The following is a 20,957-nucleotide window of genomic DNA, read 5'->3' on the forward strand; positions in this document are numbered from 1 at the left end:
GATAAAAAAAATAACAAAGTATAAAAAAAATAATTCTTATTTATTTAACTTATGAAGCTATAAAAATTTTAATTTAATAAAATCAGATTTAAGTACTTTAAAACTATATGTTTGTCATGAAACAAAATAGATTAAGCTTTTATCATTTTAATCATAAGATATTCTCCTGGATTTATCATCAAAGAAAATCTCATTTTTTCCAATGGTGCAAATTTGGGGAAAAAAAAAAGATGATTTAAATTTATTTTTTTGTATATACTCACAATAGTTATCTTTTAAAAGGGGAAGAAAAAATTCAAAGAGGCATCATGATTATTACCCATTGGCAAAATGGGTGTTGTTTTGAGTTTGATGGCGAATTATTTCAACGTCATCACTCTTTTCAACTGTATTCAAGAGCAATAGTAAACAGTGTGCAAGCGTAGTCATTGCATGTGTTGCTATGGCGACCACTGCCTTTTGATAATTTTTTTAGAATTCTTTTTTTCACTTTTAATTTTGTTATGCATTAAGCTGGTGAGTTTATTTTTAAGATATGGGACAAGAGAGATCCCATAAATACTTTTTGAGTTCTGAATAAAAGAGAATTTCATCATTTGAATAATATTTTTGTTTTCATTGTTTTAATTAAAAATTAGACATTCTAACCTACAGTTTAAACTGAACATTTTCAATACTAATTCAGGTGAATATCACAAATAAAGAGGGTAAAAAAATTAAAAAACTAAGCAACAACTATTTTGCCAATGCGTAACCTGTGATCGCCTTTCAGCAATCACAATTTTTTTTTCAATTACTGAAATTCAAAGTTAACTTTATTTCACTCGGTATTACTTAATTTTTCTTTTATTATTATTTTTTTAGGTTCTACAACAAGACAATTTAAAACATATTTTTGAAATTTTATCCAGAAAAAAAAATATCAATGTTAAGATCTTTTAAATTCATACCTGTCAACTTTTACGTATTTGGCGTAAAATTTTATTTCTGTATTTAAAGTGGTAGTAAAATGTATGCTTTCCACATATTCCTTGCATCTATAAACTTAATTTATAATCTTTTTGATCCACCACTATTTAAAAAAAAATTAATCATACATATTAATAAGTAATACTGTTTTGACAGTCCGCAGAAGCTTGTCCAAAATACGGCCTATGTTTTTGCCTAAAATTGTAATTTAAATTCCATTTTACTACCACTGGGGTAAATTATCCTCGAAAGGATTTAAAGTTGGCAGGTATGTAAATTTAAAGGTATCTCAAAATGCTACATTTCATAATTTAAGATTCAGTGTGAAACAAAAATATTGAAGTTAATTTAAAAAACAAAAATAATTCACTTCACATAATTATAAAATGGTTGAACTTTTAATTTGTAATGAATCTTACCAATTGGCTTCCTATTGAAGGTGTTGATAAAATTGAAAGGATCAGGATTTTGTCTTAAAACCGTTACTCCAGTTTCTATTGTAGAAGTGGGTGGTGATGCACTTTTTACAGATGATTGCTGCAAGAAAAAAAAAACTTATTAGTTCGCAATTATATAAGTTTAGTTTTTGGTAATTTCTGAAAATATAACAGTTTAAGGAAATTGATTTCACCAATTTATTTTAACAAAATTTGATTAAATGTTTTTTTGATATACACTATAATCAGCAAAAATAAGACAGCTTTTGAGTCAATTAATGGGTGAGGTAAGTCATCTAACAGGGTCATACAACTGATTTTAGGGACAAAGATAGATTAAAAGCACCAAATAACGAATAAAAATCTAAGTTTTCCAAATAGAATTTTTAAAAAAGGTTAATTTTTGACATTAATATTGAAAAGAGGACACTTTTAGGGACCTCTCAATGGACAAACTTAAAAAATAGAAACCACTTAGGAAAATGGAGATCTACTGGCAGCCCTGCATCTTGTCATTGATTAGTTCAATAAAACAACTTTATTTTACATTGTTTAACAGAAATTACAGAGTAAAGATTGCAATACTAATTTCATTTGATGAAATTGAATAAACAAATATTTTATTTTGGTTATTCAAAAAGCAATAAAAAATGAAATTCTTTGTATTACCTGATTTTCATTAGCATTGATTTCATCTTCTGAATTTAAAGATCCTTCAATCAGGCTAATTTCATCCTTAAAGGAGAAAAAATGTTTTTCTTTCTCACCAAAGTGAAAAACAATTTCAAAGATTTTTAAAATAATATCTAAACTAAAATAAGACTGTTGCTACATAGGTAAAAAATTTTTCAAATTGAGTAATACTTACATCAGATTTTAAATTTTTGCTTTTTATAGGATCTAAATTAGATTCAACTGAGAGCTGAATTGCATCAGATTGCCTCCCAAGAATTCTTTCTAGTAGCTGACTAGTATCTCCAATATCTTAAAATAGAGTAAATAGAAAAAAAAGAAAAAACTTCAAAATGATGCAAAAAGTAAAAATACACAAAAAGTTAAAAATAATAAAATAATTCGGTACTTTGGGATTATACTGTCAACGCTTGCAAAAATGCGCAAATCATTTGGCGCCATCATAATGAAAAACAATTTCGAAAATAAAAATTCTAAACTCATAAAATGTATCAAATAATAATAATAATAAAATGTAAGTGCAAAAATATGTCATAATAAGGGTAATAAAAAGAATAAAAACAAAGGAAAAACCTTTTTTTATTCTTTATAAATACACATTGAATTATTCTTTAATCTAACCATATATATTATTATAAACCATTTCTGTGGCCAAAAACCCTTGATAGCTTTTAAAGTGAAAACAAACAAGTCATTATCCTTGTGCAGTGGCCGCCACATATACTAGTTAAAATATGAATCCAAGTGTTTTCGGGTAGTTCCGTGGTGTTGGCGGAAGATAAAATTTGCGGTTATTGGCGCAGAAGCTGCCTTCTATCGATGATATCGGGTTTGGCAAAAATGGTTGACAGGACAATCCCAAAGTATCAATTATTCATATTTACCAGTGACTTGTTCCTTGAAAGTAGTATTTTGTGTTGAATGAAGTGTTTTTGCAACATCTATTAAAAAACCTGCATTTACTTCTGGCATAGAGTTTGCATCAGAAGATTTCTCATTGGAGGCAGAAAAGCTTGATTTTTCTAGATGAATTGGTACAGGAGGAATATTTTCAACCCACTTCTTAGTTCGTATTAAATTTTCGAAAGGTTCTGATAAAGCCTCTATTGATTTCATAAGATGTTTTAAAGTTTCATTTTCTTTTGTACTAACCTGGGGACCTAGAGAGAAAGAAAATCAACTTTGTAAAAAACAAGATTTACTACTTCTTGCAAGCAGTAATATTTTTTTGCACTAAGGATGCTAGATTTATTGAACATAACAAAAGGTTACAAATATGAGCTATTTATTGGATTAAAACAGGTTTTTTGAAATAAACTGTAGGGGATATAATTTTAATTTCAATTGACTGATAGTTTGAATCATCATTTCCACATATAAAATGAGCTCCTTATAAAATGAAATGAAAATAGAATATAAATTTAAAACTTTTTGATGCAAGCAATTAAGTACATAAATGCAATTTAAAAGTAACTCACGGAACAGAAAGGCAGCAAAGATAAGTTATTTATTGGTTTATAATAAGCTTTTTGAAATAAGAAGTGACCAATATTTTAAATCTTCATTTCCAGTTTAAAAAAAAAAAAAAAAAAAAAAAAAAAAAAAAGAGCCCTATATTCATAGAAATTTTTCGAGACAGCGAGCTTTTGAGATAATGAGTTCAGAAACAAATATGTTCTAAAAAGTAGAAAAATATATAAATATATTCTAAAATAACACTCTAAAAAGTAACGCCATGAAATATAATAAAAACTACTAATAAATATTTAAATACAATTTTTTTTCTTTGAAATACCAAAATAATTGTGCATTAAAAAGAAAAGAATTGGTGTATAATAAACTAACATTTTGATTTTTCCAAAAAAATTCATTTTCTACTTTGAAAACAAAAATTTCAACATAACAAGGTTTTTAGAAGAAACTCTTAGACATAGGAATTCATATTAACATTAGGTATCCACCTAATGTGGAGGGTAACATAATGCTAAGGGGAAAAATATTTTTTTGACATAACAAGGTTTTTGAGACATTGAAGTTTCAGATATCAAGAGGATACTGTAATAAGAAAAAAGCATTTAGTTAGCGAATACAAACTAGACAATTTACAGAAATAAGGTTGGCACTGAGCAATGAAATTTCATAATCCTTTGTATTGACAAACACCTGAAAATGATGACTAATAAATATTTGATGAACAACAAAACATCATTTATACACTATTTCATACCGAAATTTTATTCATTTCAATAAAAATATTAATATTTTAAAAGTTCATTTTTCAGCTTTTTCATTTTATTATTTGTATTATGGTCATTTTTAATGCATACATTCTGTATTTATTTTTTTGTATTTGGGTTCCCACGTAATTTTAAAAAATATCCCTCAACTCTTCTGTCAATTTTGGTCTTTAATTTCGAGACAAATCTGAAACCCTATTCATAGTGTTTGGAAACCAATATGATACCAAACATTAAAATTTCATAAATTTGATAAAAATAAGCAATATTTTGCTTCACAGGTCCATTAAAAAAACAGTTACCAAATTATTAGTACTTTTTGTCACAATTAATTAAACAGTACTTGCATCAATAATAGTTTGGTAATTTTTTGTGGCTCCACAAAACAGAATGGTACTAAAGTATAATGTTTTAATGATGAATATTAACATGTCATAAAATTCTAAACTTACGCTTGGGAAAGGAAAATTTTTCAAAGTGAAATTTTTCATGAAAAGAATCACTTTCAGTCTGTCCGTCAGCTGGTGAAAAAGAATCCGGTGATAACATGTCAAAACTCGTTTGACAATATTGTGAATTCAATTTTGCCTCAGAAATCTCTACAGACCTAACAGACTTAACTGAAGGCTTTCGAAGTTTAGTCGTATTTTCTTTCCTTAGGCTAGAATCATTTCTACTATTTTTAGAATGTTCTATATTTCTATTAGATAAAATGTCGCCATTTTGCAAGATATCATTAGAGGATGGATTAATGTTTTCATCCTGGAGACAAAAAGTTTCATTATCAATGGAACTCCAGTGGGCAGATCTATTTCCAGCTTCATTAATACCCTTAAGTGGTGTTTTATGATTTTTTTGAGAATTTTCTTTAGTAGGTGAATGGACTATTGCCTCTTTGCTACTTTCTCTTATGTTGCTTTCATTTTGAAGATTGCTATGAAGTACCTGAAATCAAAAAATATAATTAAATGAAAAAATGTGTTAAAATAATGAGATAATAAAACCTCATAAATTAAATGCGAAATAAGACTTTATAAATGTTTCATTTATCAAAAGAGGTGAGCTTAAAACCGCAATCTTCTTGAATATTTTAAGAATTTTTGTGAATAATAATGAGTTAGATATTAATTGAATAGTGGATTAGGAAATGCATACACATTAAGCATCTGGGCAATGTATAAAGTTTTCCCTTAGGAGGAAAAAAAAGCTGTTTATACTTTTTTCACAGCAAGGAGAAGAAATCTGGTTTCTAATACCAGAAAATAGCAAGTTCAAAGTTTGGTTACAGAAATAACACCCAGAAAGAGTCAAAAAGTTAAACATAATCATATAAAAACAGCACTGTATTAAATATTTATAAAAAAAAATCATTTTAAATACATTTAAAACTACTAGGTTACCACAACCACTTATTATAACAACTTGTACATAAGTTAAAATAATTAGAATAATATTGCAACTTCTTATATGAAGACAAAACTGCAAGTTTTTGAAGGGCAAGTCTTTGAAGGGAAATGGGGTACATTAATTTACGATTTTTAGAATACGATTTTTACTCAATAATGCAAGAAATAATATAAGAATATAAGAAATGATTTCATTTAAGATAAGAATATAAGATTATAAGAATATAAGATAAGAATATATGATTAAGAATATAAGAAATGATTTCCTAAATTTTCCTCATGAAATATTGTATCAGCAAAAACTTTGCTTAAAGGTAGAGAAATATATTAATTTGCTTAATATAACTTTTACTTAAATAATATCACTACAAAAAATAATTCATCTAATTTTTAAAGTGCATGGTTTTTTTTATAGGAGGATGAAATATCAAGCTTAGCAAGATTGTTGAAAAAAAAAAGGTCATTGTTTTGCTTAATATTACAACTTTTTAGGAGGAATACCATTATAAGAGAATCTAATAAGGTTTTATGACAGACTAAAGTAGAAAGTTCGGCAAGAAGTGCGGTACACTAATATTTTTCTTTTTCAATAGCATTCAAAATTACAAATCTACATTTGAACATTGGGACAAGCAAATATAATAAAAGATAAATTATTAATCAAATAAGGTAAATGTGCTTTTATGAGTAATAACAGATAGATTACTTACTTTAAGAGGTGAGGTAGATTTTGTAGGAGGAGGAATATTTTGTTTCTGATAGTCATATAGTTTCTGGAGCCTTTCTTTTTTGTTTTCAGCTTCTTGCAACATTTTCTTATGTTCATCTAATGATCGTTGTTTCCTTTCTTCCTTCTTTTTCTTGATGTAATTTCTTACAGAATTAACATCGTAGTGTCTTATTTTTGGAGATGGTGCTGTTTGATCTAAGAAAAAAAAAACATTTATGAATAGAGCAAAATGTATAATGTGACCTTTAAAGAATGACTTTTAACTGAGTGGTTCAAGAACAATGTTTTAAGTCGGCAAAATGGCCCATTTTGGGTTAATATTCACCATATAAAATATTTTAATAGCTGACCTGTTTTATTAAATTTAAAACTTTAATGAGTAGAGTTGTTGTAGCTCGGAGGCTAGAGAATCAGACTCCATTCTGGAGGAACCAGGGTTTGATTGTCGCCAATGCTAAGACTTACCGAGTACATGCGATATGTATGCTCATAAAATTTGTGGAATTGGAAATCCTGTGGTTGATCGCTGAGCAGTACTATAAGTACAGGGATCTGGATAAAATTTTCTTCCTCTTCAGATCGACGTCTGATTTAAGAAAGTGAACTCACGGATAATTCGTGGCCTCATGCATCATCCAAGGGTATTTGAGCTATGACGTACTTTAGCCCTTGTAGTGTTCGCCTGTTAAATGAAAGATGAACCTGCCTGATTTAATTTCAAAATGCAAAAGGCCAATGGATGGCGAGCTTGGCTTGCAAAAGTGTCATAAGAAACAACAACTTTAATGAGTGCTTTAAAAAATAAAAGTTCAGTTGGAAAAATATTCTTTTCAGTGTGATTTTCAGTTACAGTGTTAAAAAAGGAGGTAAAGATTGAAAATCCAGCAAAAGAGAAAACAGCACGAAAACAAAAATACAAATTTGCTTTTAAATATAAAAGCAACCATTTGAATCACAAATAAAGCGTGTTTCGGACATAAAGGAGCTATAGAACATAGAAAAATTGTAATAGTTGTTCAAATATATATCGATACATTTGTACATCAACACAAGCTGATAAACATAGTTTTAGATGAAAATATGTAATATTATTTAAAAACATTTTTTAGTTAAAAACCTGGAAGTTTAGTGGCTTTTCTCTTGACACTTCTGATAAGTTTGGGTTTAATATTTTCTTTTTTCATATTATCATCATCTTCTACCTCTTCTTCAGATTCTGTTGAACTATCAAGACTAATTTCCTTCACAGATGAATTTGTAGGATTTTCTAGAAAAAAAAAGAAAGTTTCAATGTTAGAGGAAATACATAGTAGTAATATGAAAAAATATTTAGAGTTATAAGATTTTACAAAATGTATTTATTTTCATTTCACCAATAACAAAAAGTGAAATGAGAATAGTAATTGAAGAATATTTGAGCAAGTGAAATATTGGTCACTTCCCTTTAAAATAAATAAATGAATAAAAATGTAACTCCACAAAATTTAAATTAAGGAATTTTTTTTAATATAAATATAATAAAATATTTAGAATCAAGCAATAAAAACATTACAGATATATTAATTACTTAAAATGGTTTCCCTTAAAACAATATTAACTTATTTTTCAAAGTTATTTTTGCATTATTGATGAAAATAGTAATTTAATATTATCTTATACTTTCTTAAATTTTTGATAACCTTAATAAAGAGGGGTAAAGTTCTAGTAATTTATGTAATGTATTTGGTTTTATTTTGTCATTTTTAAACAATATGTATTTTTAGCACAACTTTTAATTTATAATTTTCATGGTATAAATCTCCAAGCATTAGTCTTGTCTTTTCAGAATTTCAAGATAGTGACTTTCCTGAATCAAAAACAAATTCTGTTCAATATCATTGAATTGTAGTAGTGTGTAGTTAGTAAATATAAATTGGTCCATCACTTGCCGGGTTAATTATTATGTTCACTAGATTTTGATTTGATAGCCAAAGGAATGATTTTTTTTTTAGCTTCATACAACATCTCCAAAAAAGCAATTCAAATGAAAAATTTTTGATATCCAATTGCCAATTTCATTTTAAAATATGATGGGGACAGTTTCATAAAAAATCCAAAATATTTCTCTACTACTTCATACTATATATTTTTCAGAGCATTATGATAAAACCTATTTTATTTTTCATAACATTATTTTTAGATATAATTTTTAAAAATTAAACTAATCATTAAACTAATCACAGGAAAGTTATAAAACTCATTATTTTTTCCTTCACAATAATATAAAAATTATATATCTAAACTTTTTTTAAATTCAGAATTCAATAAAAATGTTTTAAACAATGGCGATTTACTTTAAGCAAAAAGGACTTCGGTTGTTTTTCTTTATAATTAAAAAAATACCTCGTTTTTCACTAGGTTTAAATTTACAACAATTACAATATTTAAAGATTAATCATTAAAAAATTCCCTTTCTGAATAACATATATATAAATCACAGCATAAGGTTGACATTGGTGACAATGATAATTTTAATTAATATAATAAATGTATGTTCATAAGCTGGCAAGCTTTAACTTAACAAAGGATAGCGCCATGACTTCAAACATAATGAATGATGAGAATATGAAAAATAATTGAAATACAAGAATTAAGGGAATAAAAAAGAATAATATACAACTAAAAAGAATAATATAGATAATAAGAATACTATATGAATGAGAATAAGAATTAAAGAACTAAGTATAATTGCTTCTCTAAGCGATATTTTAGTAGAAATTGAAATTTCTCAGGAAAAAAATCTTCTCTGAGTCTTAGTATTCATTATCAGCGGAACAACATACCGGAGCGGATTTTGGATTTTCTAGAACATTTCGCTAGGCAGTTCTCTTTATTACCAGTTCGTTAACCTAATGATTTTGAAATCTAGATTAATGGAATCCAGCCATCAAAGTTTTGGACAGCCTCTCTAATTAAGGAATTACCATTAGGTTTACGTTTGAAAATCGTATGTGACATCTAAATGGCAATTTTTCAAAGTAAATGTCATTCTCTTTAACTTATTAAATTTTATTATACCAAATCTTATTACTACAGCATTAATATATTTAGCCAAGTTATCCATTTTCATAGAACATAATGGATAAAAGAAATAAATGGCAATTTTGAGCATTTTTGGAGAGAAAGAAGGTTCCACATGCATTTTCAAAAAAAAATTTGATGGGAAATATTAGAATGCCTCTTTTTTTTTTATAGAGAAAATTAGAATTTCCAGAATGTGAAAATATGATGCAAATAGTGCAAATTAAACCTATTTTCATTGCCTTAAAATAAAAGCATAAGAAATTAAAAAATTTAGTTCATGTTCTGAATAATGCCTCACATCTCCCTACAATATTAACCTATAATCTTGAAACTTGGTCAGAAATTATATATTAATTGTATACCCTAACATACTGAACCACAAAATTATAGAGAAATTAGAGACCACAATATGGGGTATAATATGGTCCCACAGTGCAACCCATGAAAAAACATGGAAATGATTTATAAAGCTTGAATTGCATTCGACAGCCAGTTGGATGTAGGGTGTGGTTTGAAGCAAAAACTGCTGATCTTGTGGTGCGTGGTTTGATTCTCAGCCCTGTTGAATTTAGCAACTTCCATTACAGAACAATTTTTTTTTTAAAAATATTTATTTTATAATATGGTAGACTAAATAAAGTATTCCTTGATTTTTTATTCCTCTTTTAATTTTTTTTATTTATTCCTAAGTGCATTTAAATTTAAAGCTAAACAAATTCACTAAAATATTACAAACAAGTTACATTCATTCAGTTCTACAATTATGAGAATAATTAGATATATGCTAGAAAAGCTAGATTTATCATAATTAAAAAATTTTTTTAATTATGATTTTCATAATTAAAAACTCAAAAGTACTCACCATTTTGAGATGATTCCTTAGATGAAGATGATTCTTGTGGAGATGATTCTTTTTTCAAATCTTCATTTTTAGGCGAAGGGCTAGAAACACTACTAGACACTTTATTACTTGAACTTTGACTTTTCTCTTCATCATTCTCGATTTGTAAATCAGAGTTTGTATTAAATTTTTCAGTGGATTTTGCAGTTTCCAGGTTTGGATCTTAAAGTAGAAAAACACAGCATTAGATATAGGTTAATCCTATTATTTAAGGCACAAGGAATTTAAAGGATTTTTAAAGTTGATAAAATACAAAAGCTATATCCCCCTCTAAACTATAAATTTTTCATAAATGTTTGAAAAAAATAAACTAGTGCTTAGAGGGTCATTGATTATATAATGAAAAACAATCATTATTAGATAAGCCTCGCTATACTAAATTATTCGAAAATAATAATTAAAACCTATTTTTTCAGAGATATAAATGAATTATTGTTTCCACACCTTGAACATATGATTGAAATTAAATGAACTTCAAATAAACAATAATAAAAAAAAATCTTGATACTTAAAGTTGCATTTGAGCTACTATAAAACACTGTAAAATATTACAAAATATTTTTTTCTTGAAAAAAAAATATTTAAAAAAAAAAATTACATTACACAAACTGCAACAGACAAAAATAAAAAGTTACTTACAGTTTTTTTCATTGATGGCACTTCTACTAGCTCTTTTCAAAATGTCTTTCTCCCCATTACCTAAAATTGAAAAAATCGCAATGATTAATTACTAATGTATATTTATGAGAAAGTAGTACAGGGCATATGCCTGTACTACTGGTAACATTGTATATATTGGTACATATTGGTAACATTGATAATTGTTTTTTATAGTTAAATTCTAATATTTGCAAATTCAAGCTGTCGCTGACCGTCTTTATGAACACTAGAGACAAACCATTGTAAATAACACTTAAAGTCTTTAATGCACAAACCCCAGCAGATTAAATAATTTTAAAATTTGATTTCAACAATAAGTAATTTTTCTATTTATATATTTCTAAGAAAATTAAAAAGATTAAGTTCAAATAAAATCAATATATCTAATGTAGTTCCAGAGTTACAACTGATGGCTGAGAATTGTTGCGAGCTAAAATTTACCCCCCCCCCCCAAAAAAAATAGTTTTCGCAAAAACAAGTGATAGACATGCAGCGATCGACGATATATCATTATCTGACAGAATTTCGAAATCATAGGTATTTATTCCTATTTCTGATTTCAAAAAGTAATTGTAATCAAAGTATCAATTATATGCAAAAATAATATTAAATAGCCATTTTTTTTTTGAGGGAAAATAAAATTTTAAGAACTATGACATATATATTTGGAACAATTATTAAGTTTTCAATGCTATTATTTTCTAAATAACTTGTTAATTTTTCGATAAAATAAGGGATTTTATTTCAAATAGAAAATTTTTCAAATAAACTAGAAAAAAATTGCATTTAAAAGAACTAAAAGTTGGAGTAATTGAAAATGAAATGCAGTTAAATGAAATTTCCTGAAGTGGAGTAAGAAAATGAAGTTTAAGAGTAACGTCACAAAGAATATAAAGTGGTTTTGATATCTTTCAGAAAATTTTAAAGCTATTTGTCAGAACTCCCCAACTTTGTAAATACAGAGATTCAAGAATAACACTGGCATTTACTCTAAAATAAACAAATTTCACTTTTTCTTTTGCATTGAAAAATTAAAAATACTAGAGAAGTTTAGTAAAGGAATGGTTCATATTTCTTCTTTACCAGATGACAAATGGGCACATTATTTTCCCACTGGGATAAGTGAACATGAATAAGGTCTACTTATTACTCATGTGTTCTACCTTTTTTTTTTGTTAATTACTAATTTTTGGTAATGGCAACTTCTATACCAAGTATCATGACATATTTGAATGCATCAAGAACTAATGATGATTCTTAGACATTATGTTAAATGAAAGGGAAAATAAAAAAAGTTGTGATTGCCTTATTACGATCACTGGTTACCCAATGGTCAAATGCTTTTTCTTTCTGGATTGACTCTGTTAAACACCACAACATGGTTGCAAAAACTGTCTCAATTGATGTTTATTGCCAGTGGTTTCCAAATCCAATTTTTTTTTTAAATTTTTTTTTTTTAACAAAATTGAAATCACATATTTTCATGAACCTATAAACCATAACTTTATACATTCTGATTCTGCCCAGTACAGCAAATGCCTTTCATTATTAAGAATTCAGTATTTTAAAAATCATAATTATATAGGTCTCATAATAAAAACATTAAAACCATACTGTTCTCTTGGAAACAACCAGGGAGACATTTTAGGAATTTCAAATATGGTTATAGAAATGTTTTGATGCTATACAAGAGTAATGTTCTTCAGATATTTAATGACCAATTGGAACAGCAATCAGAGATGAGTTCAGAGGTTGAATGCATTAATGAATGTGAAACACTGAAAGTGAACAACTGAAACACTTTGGTGAGGAGAAAGGCAGAATGGAAAAATATTTTAAAGAAGAGCTAGGCCCACAAAACGTTTCCAAGTTACATAAAATAATAACATTAATTTACCTGAAGCATTTGCACTGAATTTTTTGTTTAGGTGTGATATTCGCTTCCTTGATAGTTTAGGTGATGGCACACAAAAACCTCTATATGAAGGAACAGATGATACATTGCGTATTTTTCTGGTAGGGGGGAGTTTGATTTCTTCTTCCATTTTGGTATCATCCATTATGGGAATTTTTGGCTCAGTGGTGGTCCCATTACCATTAAAACTAGAATTGGTATCTTTGATGGTATTAACACTATCATCACTTGTTGACCTCCTTTGAAATTCTTCACTCATTTTCTTTTGATTTTCAACCATCATTTGCATTTTACGGAAACCATCTATAAATAAAATAAATGCTTTAAAAACTAATTATAACAATTAATAAACTAATAAAACAATTAATTTATTAAACCACAATAATACAATCCTTTATGTAATAATAAAATAATTGTTTTGTTAAAATTAATATTACAAATGGAAGAAAAGTATTAGGCTAGTTTTTTTTTTTCAAATCATAAAATTTTTAGTTGTAATTCCATGTCATGCATTGTAATATCATGTGTTTTATTTTTAAAGTAATTGATACACTTGTATACTCATGAACACAATTAATATTTGATTATTTTTATTAGTATACGAGAATCAATTATCTACAAATTTTTTTTCAAAAGAATCGGAAAAAAATTAAACTAAATGGAGGCAATATGTTTCTAAGGGGTCTTCAGATTACACATTTGAAGGAAGATAGGTAGGTACTTTATTTATGTCGCACTAGAGCCGCACAATGAGCTATTGGCGACGGTCTGGGAAACATCTCCGAAGATGATCTGAGGTCATGCCATCGCAATTTTGATCCTCTGCAGAGGTGAAGGTTCCCCTGCTTTGGTAGCACGCTGACCTGCATGCGAAATCGAGCACTACACGGTCGAACAGTTTAACGAGGACCAATACTGCACACCCTTGGTTCCCACACAGGCTGGATGGATGAGATTACAATATTTAAAGTCTTATGTTGCTCATTTACAAAGAAAAATAATCTTACCTCTAGTAAATCTAATACGACGAGGCACCTTTCCATTAGATACAGTAACCCATTTATATTCATGGTTAGAATTTTCTACTTGAGCAAGTGCAACACTTTTAGGTTCAAAGAGAGACTTTGGCACTGTTTCTTCTACAGCTTCAACAGGGGTAGATTTAACAAAAGAAATGTCACTTCCTTTTTTCTTACTCAAAATTCCATGGGCTTGCATCAAATCTTCACTTCTAATATAAAAGACAATCTAAGATAAACTTATGACGAAAATGATAAGTAAACTAAAGTTTTATTTTAAGAAATAAAGAAGAAAATTTGAGAATTGAGAACAGAATTTAGAATATTTCTATGCAAATAAAATAAGTTATAATCTTATACATTTACAATAGATTTCCACAAAGAATTAAAAATATGGTTTTACATAAGTATTTGCCAATTTTTTAAAAATAATTTTGCTAGTTAGGCAGAAAAATTGTTAAAGCATGAGATGACAAATTTCATGAGGAGAATAAAAATGTAATAACTACTATATAATAATGCATGTCTGTGACTAAGCAAATTTTAAGCTGTATCAAATTTTTGATAAAATCTCTTTTAAACTAATGCAGACATACCAACCTCAAAAATTCCAAAAGCCCAAGACATTTTGTGATCATGGTGTAGCATAATGGGCAAAACGATAATAAAAATTAAAAAGAAAATGACATTCTTTAAATTAAATTAACTTTTACACCTTTAAAAATTGTGAAATAATAAATTAATATATTTTGTAAAAACAGATAAATCTGATTTAGCATTTCTTAAAAATGTGATGCAAAAATTTTCTTGTACCTCTTTCTGGATTGCTTTTGCAGTTAATAAATTCAATTCTCTAAAATTTGTTTTGAGAAGAAAGATCAGAATTAAGTTTGTATTTTTGTTACATGGGTGAATATTTTCTCGCAAGTTGCATCACTCTAAGAAATGGTTTATATCTCCAGCATAAACTTGGCCATTATACTGTTGACATCTTTCTGCTAATGACTTTTACACCATATTGCATCAGTGTTCAAAAGAATAAAAAACTTATATTCTGTAATAACTTTGCACTGTAAAGTGCAAAAAAACTGAGTCTCTGGAACATAAAGAAACCTTTATTATCTTTTCTAAAACTTTCATGAACACAGAAAAACTATCAAAACGAAACTTAGTGCTTGAAAAAGAAACAATGGAAATATGGCGAATGGAATTAATGGCAAACAAAATCAAATTAAGTAAATATTAAAAAAAGAAAAGGAACTCATTAGTTCGAATTTAACTAATGTTTATTTTCACATGACAAACTTGTTACCAAAAGCATTGTTGCTTTCAAGCTGTTATTTAAAGATTTAATATAAAATAAAAACAATCTTTAATCCTCATCTTTTTATTAAGTTTTTAATGCCAAACATCATGCTGTCAAAATTATATGTTAATAATTGCACCTTTTTATTTCAAATTATATTCATTAAAAGTACCAGATACATTTAAGTATGGAATATCACACACACTTCTAAGAAACCATCTCTAATCTATATTATAGAATACTCAGTTGCAAACATAACAGAAAAATTATTACCTTTGCATCACTTGTGAAAGTCGCTCCTCAATTTCTCTATAAGTATCAGCTAATAATGATGATGTAGAGCCTGAAGAAAATGACTCATTATAAGGAGGAATTGATGAAATAGAAGAATCACTGGATGGTACTAAGAAGTCACGAGGAATCTTATCTGTTTTAAATAAGGCATCTCTTGGCGCGGTTTTAGTTTGATCAAGATGATTCTCAGGAGACTTTGTTGCCCAACTGCTATTAAGATGATTAATTCTCCCAGGTGCTTTTTTAACTGTACAGAAAATATTCTCAATTGTAAGCATAGTTCTCAAGGAATTTAATCTTCAACATCAAATAAAAATATAGCAATCAAAACATTTAAAAAAAATGAAGCATAACTCCAACACTTTAACGAATTCTAGTTCACAAAAGGAGAGATTTAGTTCAATGTTAAAACAGTTAAATGCTTATGTATGCGTTCAATTCAACAAAGAAGACATATAAAGTTTTTACAAAGAATATAGGAACATTTTATTCTTCCATCTTAGTTAGTAACTTATTTTTGAAACATAATTGCAATGATTTTTTACTTTTATAATATTTTTAAAAAATTGTAATGATTTTTTTTTAGTCAGAAACATTTTGGTATTGAATGATACAATAATTATTCAAAATTTACAAAAATAAAAAGATATCTCAATACTTACATCTAAACTTTTGTTTGTGAATAAATTTTTCATTCTGAGGAAATTTTTTTGAAACTGTTTCCTAAAAATACAACAATAAGTTATGAAAAAAAATAGATTTAAACATATACAATTAAACACGCATGTTACTTAACATCAGCAGCTAGACTGGTCGAATTACCAGTCTTTTGGAAGAAAGTGGTAAAAGGGGGTTGCACTGAAAAAACTATGCATTAGACTTTTTTTACCTCTCATGAAAATTAGCTTTTTATATTTTTAGACACTAGATTTGGTGCTAATAAAAAATTGATAAAAAGAATGATAACTAATGGAGTTTAAATTATTAAATCTACTTTTAAATTTATTTCAGATTCATTTTTTTTCATAGCAGATACATTAAATTTTTATACTAAAATATGCATAGAAAAAATTACAATATACAATGTTGCAACAATTTGAAACAAACTCTTTTACTCTAATTGAACAAATATATAATAAATCTATCTAACATAAATGATTGTTTTGAAATTGAAATCTGAGTATCAATTTTAAATATTTGGACAAATACAGCATCTTAACATTAATGTGTAAAAATGATCCATTTTGAGTTTAAAGTTACAGTTACCAACTGCAGATCAAGCATTCAATCAGCTAGAGATAATTATTAAGCATTAGCTAAAAAAAATAATTGACTTAAAAAATGGGAAATGATTCTATTTGTAAATGTCCTTAGTTAATAATGTTATTTTATTTTATAATCCGAGTGGAACAACTGATCCAATTTTTGTGTTTACAACTACTAATGTTCAACTCCGTAGCCTTGTAATTTTGAACCCAATCCAGAAGACAAGGAAACTCCTGGATTAAGTATTGGGAGAAATTTGACTTCATGGAGGACATTGATGGAACTAACCTTCATTTGCATTACATGGAGAGGAAAACCACAAAAACCTCCCATGGTTAGCCTGATAGAGAGGGGACTCTAACCCATGATCCGTCTACTACTGACGATATTGGCTAATAAAATTTTTATTTTAAATAGCAGTTGGAAGTAAAAACAATTCCAAACAATACAAATAAGACATGCATAAATTAAAGTGGCACATTATGATTTTTTCTGCATTCAGATTCAACATCACGGTTAAAACAAGGAATAATTACTTTTTTCATCATAAGAGAATGTAAACATACAGTACAAAGCCCCATACCTAGAGGTCCCTCCTTTTACAGGAAACGCCTAGACAACTTTTTATGATCAAAATAACAAAAATCTCTTTTTATCTGTACCTTCTTTTATGCTTGTGATCTTTTAATAAAGGTATTAATTAATTTTTTTCCTTCTTGCTACTTTTCTATTACACTAAATATTTATTCTGCCTTAATAAAAGAGTTGTTGAAAAGATGAGAGCAATTAAAGAAAAACAATTATGTAATAAGAATAAACTATGAATATTTATAGTGATTGAAAAGTAAGCCAGCATAAGGCTCAGTTTCTCTTTAAATTATGATAAATTTTAATTAATCAAGTCTACTCAATTCTGTCATTGTTTCAAATTTACTTTTGGAATATGAGGTTTTTTTTTAAATCTTATTTTTATCTGATTATATACTCAGTTAATTCTTTATATCAGGTAGGAAAGAAAAGAGAAGATGTGTCTTCATTCATTCATGAAAGAGAAAGGTCATATTATCATCTGCTCACTTTTATTTATTATTTTAGCCCATAAGGATTTTATTTAGTATTAACGTTATGTTAACTGTCATCCATTTTTTATAGAACAAAGCATGTTATGATGTTTGTAAAGATGTATAATCCAAAAACTAAAAGAAGATTCTAGATACGAGACTTTTGCTTTATATACATACATAAAAGCAAAGTAAATATAATTAAATAACTACAGAAAATTATGGCTAAAATTTTTTGCTAATTTTCTATTTTCTTCTAAAAACAATTTTTTTAATAAACTCACTAGACAATCTAGATAATAGATAATTTTACTGAAAGTTATCATCAAAGTTTGTAAGGGTTAGAGGAACTAAATAACTGTTTTTTTTTTTAAAAGACTGTGATCAAACAAACTGAAAATATTAAGATTTATTTTAAATAAGTATTTATGAGCATTTTTGAAAAAGTGTTAACACAAAACCTTCATAAACAATTATATTTGATTCTGTTTAAGCTCTTAAATAGTTAAATTTTTATATAAAGGAATAGTTTAAAAGGTACTGAATTCAATATTAAAATACATGTTATAATCCCACACTTTATAGTTTTCAATACACAATAAAAAGAGAGTAAAATATGGACTGTATTAAGCTATTACCAAGAAACAAGTGTTTTCAATTTATAAAAGCAAAATTTTTATTTTTTTAAAAGGAGAGAAAAAGGAAGAGTTTGAATAAATAGTTCAATAAATAATTGACTAACACTTAAAAAGTTAATTAGAGAAAATTTTAAGTGTAATTTTAGTGAATTTAGGAACAATATCCTTAGAGAGTATAGTAACAGCTGAGGCTGTTTAAGAATCGTATTTCGTCATTAAAATTGCCTTATTTTATGAATGGGCAGAGGAAAATAAAAACCACTGACCATAGCATGTTTTAAAATCCAATATTTTAGGCATTAAAGCAGTGTTCTCCCCAAGCGTTTTTTTTTTGAAGGACGGCCCACCCTGCTTGCTCTTTGATGCCAATAAATGTGCCCCCTTTGCCCTTTTTGTAAAAAATGGCAACATCTGATAAAAACACCGGCTTTTCATTCACATTGCATTCTAAAGAAAAATTAATTAACTGTTAAAATAATAATTACACACAAAAACTATTTGTATTTTATAGGTTTAATTCTGATTACTATTACAAATATTTACTTTGTTAGGATTATTCTCAACTGGTTAAATTTGTTATAAGTTTCTCTTTTCAAGGGGATACATCAATAAATTTTTTAAGTAATTTTAAAATTATTTTTTAAATAAATTATTATTATTATTACAGTAGAGTCCCCATAATCCGATCCCCGGTTATCCGAGTTTCCGCTTTAACCGAGCTATCAAATATTTTAAGGATTTTTTTGTTCTAGTTTATTTTTTATTTTCAAAAATGCCGCGGAAAAATAAATCTGAATTTTATCTTCCAAACACTCGGGAAAACAAAATCCTACAACTTGATCCCATGAAATGATCGTTAATATCGTCAATAATCTTTTCAGAGAGAAGCGCCCTGCCCTTTTCTATTCCTAGGGAGAACTCCACATTAAAATATTACTTAGAACTTTCTTCCACTAGATGCTTCATTGAAATTTAACAATAGACAATTTTTTTTTGAAGAATAAAATTAAAAAAAAAAGGCCACTTCACTTTATAAAAATGTTTTCTGCTTTCAGGTTTAATTCTATAATCTTCTTGCAAATAAGCAACATTTTTTGAACTAGTTACAGGGCTTCTTGTCAACTTCGTATCATGCTTTAAATTTTTTTTGCAATCAAGTAGCTTTTCTTCAGCAAGTTGCACCTGAAAAGAAAATAATTAAGAGTAATAAGTTAATTTAACATTAAAAACATAAGTTATTTTAACTTCATATGACATTTCATATAAAACTTGTCTTAACTTCAAAACAAAGGGTTAAAATATTTCTAGAATATACAATTGCTAAATATTAGTAAATTTAGATGAATCCTAATAATTTTAGAAAAAAAGCAGCTATGTCCATACCTCTTCTTTTAAAGCATCAATTTTCTGTTGAGCTTTTTCAAAACCTGAAATTTTAAAGTAAACAATATTAATTTATATAAAGTTCTCTCTGAGAAAAATTTTAAGAGTTTTAATAAGCATAAGAAAATTAGCAGTAAAATAATACCAGTAAAACCAATAATGATTAAATACAAAAATAACTAACGTTACAATTTGTTTTAAAACTTCATACATTCATTTAAGTTCTCGCAACACCCTTTTTAGATAATAATGATATTTAGATAATAATGATATTTAAATACTTAAGAGCATTGTACTAAATCGTTAAAAATAACTAAAATACAACAGAAAATATTTTTTTCTTTATTAGTTAAATTACTTTTTTTTTTACTGAAAATTACTTTTCAGAGACTATAATAGCATAGATACATGATGAAATTTTCCCCACCATACAGTAAAGTCAAATATACAGTACAAACTCTGGACGGAGCATTTCTGACTCTTTTACAAAATTTGAGGGAATAACAAAAGATAAGTAAGAAATAAAGAGAAAAGAGAAACATTTAGCATGCACTTGGATGATGTGGAAGCATTCAGTGCAGTGGTGTAGTTTTTTGGGGCAAAACCCCTTCAAAAACTCCTATATAACTTGATTAATGAGTTATTATATATTATATGGTAAGTAGGATGTAGTTTAAAAAAAAAAAAAATTCATTATTGATTTTTTGTGATTTAAATATTTGGAGAAAAATATATATATATATAGTACAATAAAGAAAAAAAGGATAAAAAGAAAAAAAAAAGAGAAAAACTAATACAACTTTTATTGTAATCATGATGATAATATTAATTTTAATTTTTGGGTATTAAAAAAGAAGAAAATAACTGCTTTGTTGACTTATACAATAAAAGAAATGATTTTAATTTCAATATAAATAATGCTTCTAAAAACATTAATTTAAATACAATGAACGGAACAACAATTTTAACAAATGAACAG

The 20,957-nt window shown here is 27.1% G+C and overlaps 1 protein-coding gene across 2 annotated transcripts in view; it reads right to left on the reverse strand.

Annotated features, from left to right (window-relative positions):
* LOC107439633 (uncharacterized) overlaps nucleotides 1–20,957 on the reverse strand; it is a 63,111-nt gene that overhangs the window by 40,742 nt on the left and 1,412 nt on the right. Inside the window, exons 2-16 of one of the 2 annotated variants that reach the window (XM_016052297.4) lie at nucleotides 19,979–20,022; nucleotides 19,625–19,777; nucleotides 16,293–16,353; nucleotides 15,610–15,877; nucleotides 14,019–14,242; nucleotides 12,994–13,314; nucleotides 11,076–11,135; nucleotides 10,398–10,598; nucleotides 7,590–7,739; nucleotides 6,453–6,667; nucleotides 4,789–5,281; nucleotides 2,984–3,259; nucleotides 2,275–2,390; nucleotides 2,076–2,141; nucleotides 1,389–1,506 (exon numbers count right to left, since the gene is read on the reverse strand). In XM_016052297.4, the coding sequence (XP_015907783.3) occupies nucleotides 1,389–1,506; nucleotides 2,076–2,141; nucleotides 2,275–2,390; nucleotides 2,984–3,259; nucleotides 4,789–5,281; nucleotides 6,453–6,667; nucleotides 7,590–7,739; nucleotides 10,398–10,598; nucleotides 11,076–11,135; nucleotides 12,994–13,314; nucleotides 14,019–14,242; nucleotides 15,610–15,877; nucleotides 16,293–16,353; nucleotides 19,625–19,777; nucleotides 19,979–20,022 (2,766 nt within the window). The remainder of the gene's footprint in view (nucleotides 1–1,388; nucleotides 1,507–2,075; nucleotides 2,142–2,274; nucleotides 2,391–2,983; nucleotides 3,260–4,788; nucleotides 5,282–6,452; nucleotides 6,668–7,589; nucleotides 7,740–10,397; nucleotides 10,599–11,075; nucleotides 11,136–12,993; nucleotides 13,315–14,018; nucleotides 14,243–15,609; nucleotides 15,878–16,292; nucleotides 16,354–19,624; nucleotides 19,778–19,978; nucleotides 20,023–20,957) is intronic. The other variant, XM_016052298.4, reaches the window with a different exon arrangement.

The sequence above is a fragment of the Parasteatoda tepidariorum genome, chromosome 1 (assembly GCF_982258835.1).
Source record: "Parasteatoda tepidariorum strain Cologne lab strain chromosome 1, Ptep-v5.0, whole genome shotgun sequence".
Classification (NCBI taxonomy): domain Eukaryota; kingdom Metazoa; phylum Arthropoda; class Arachnida; order Araneae; family Theridiidae; genus Parasteatoda; species Parasteatoda tepidariorum.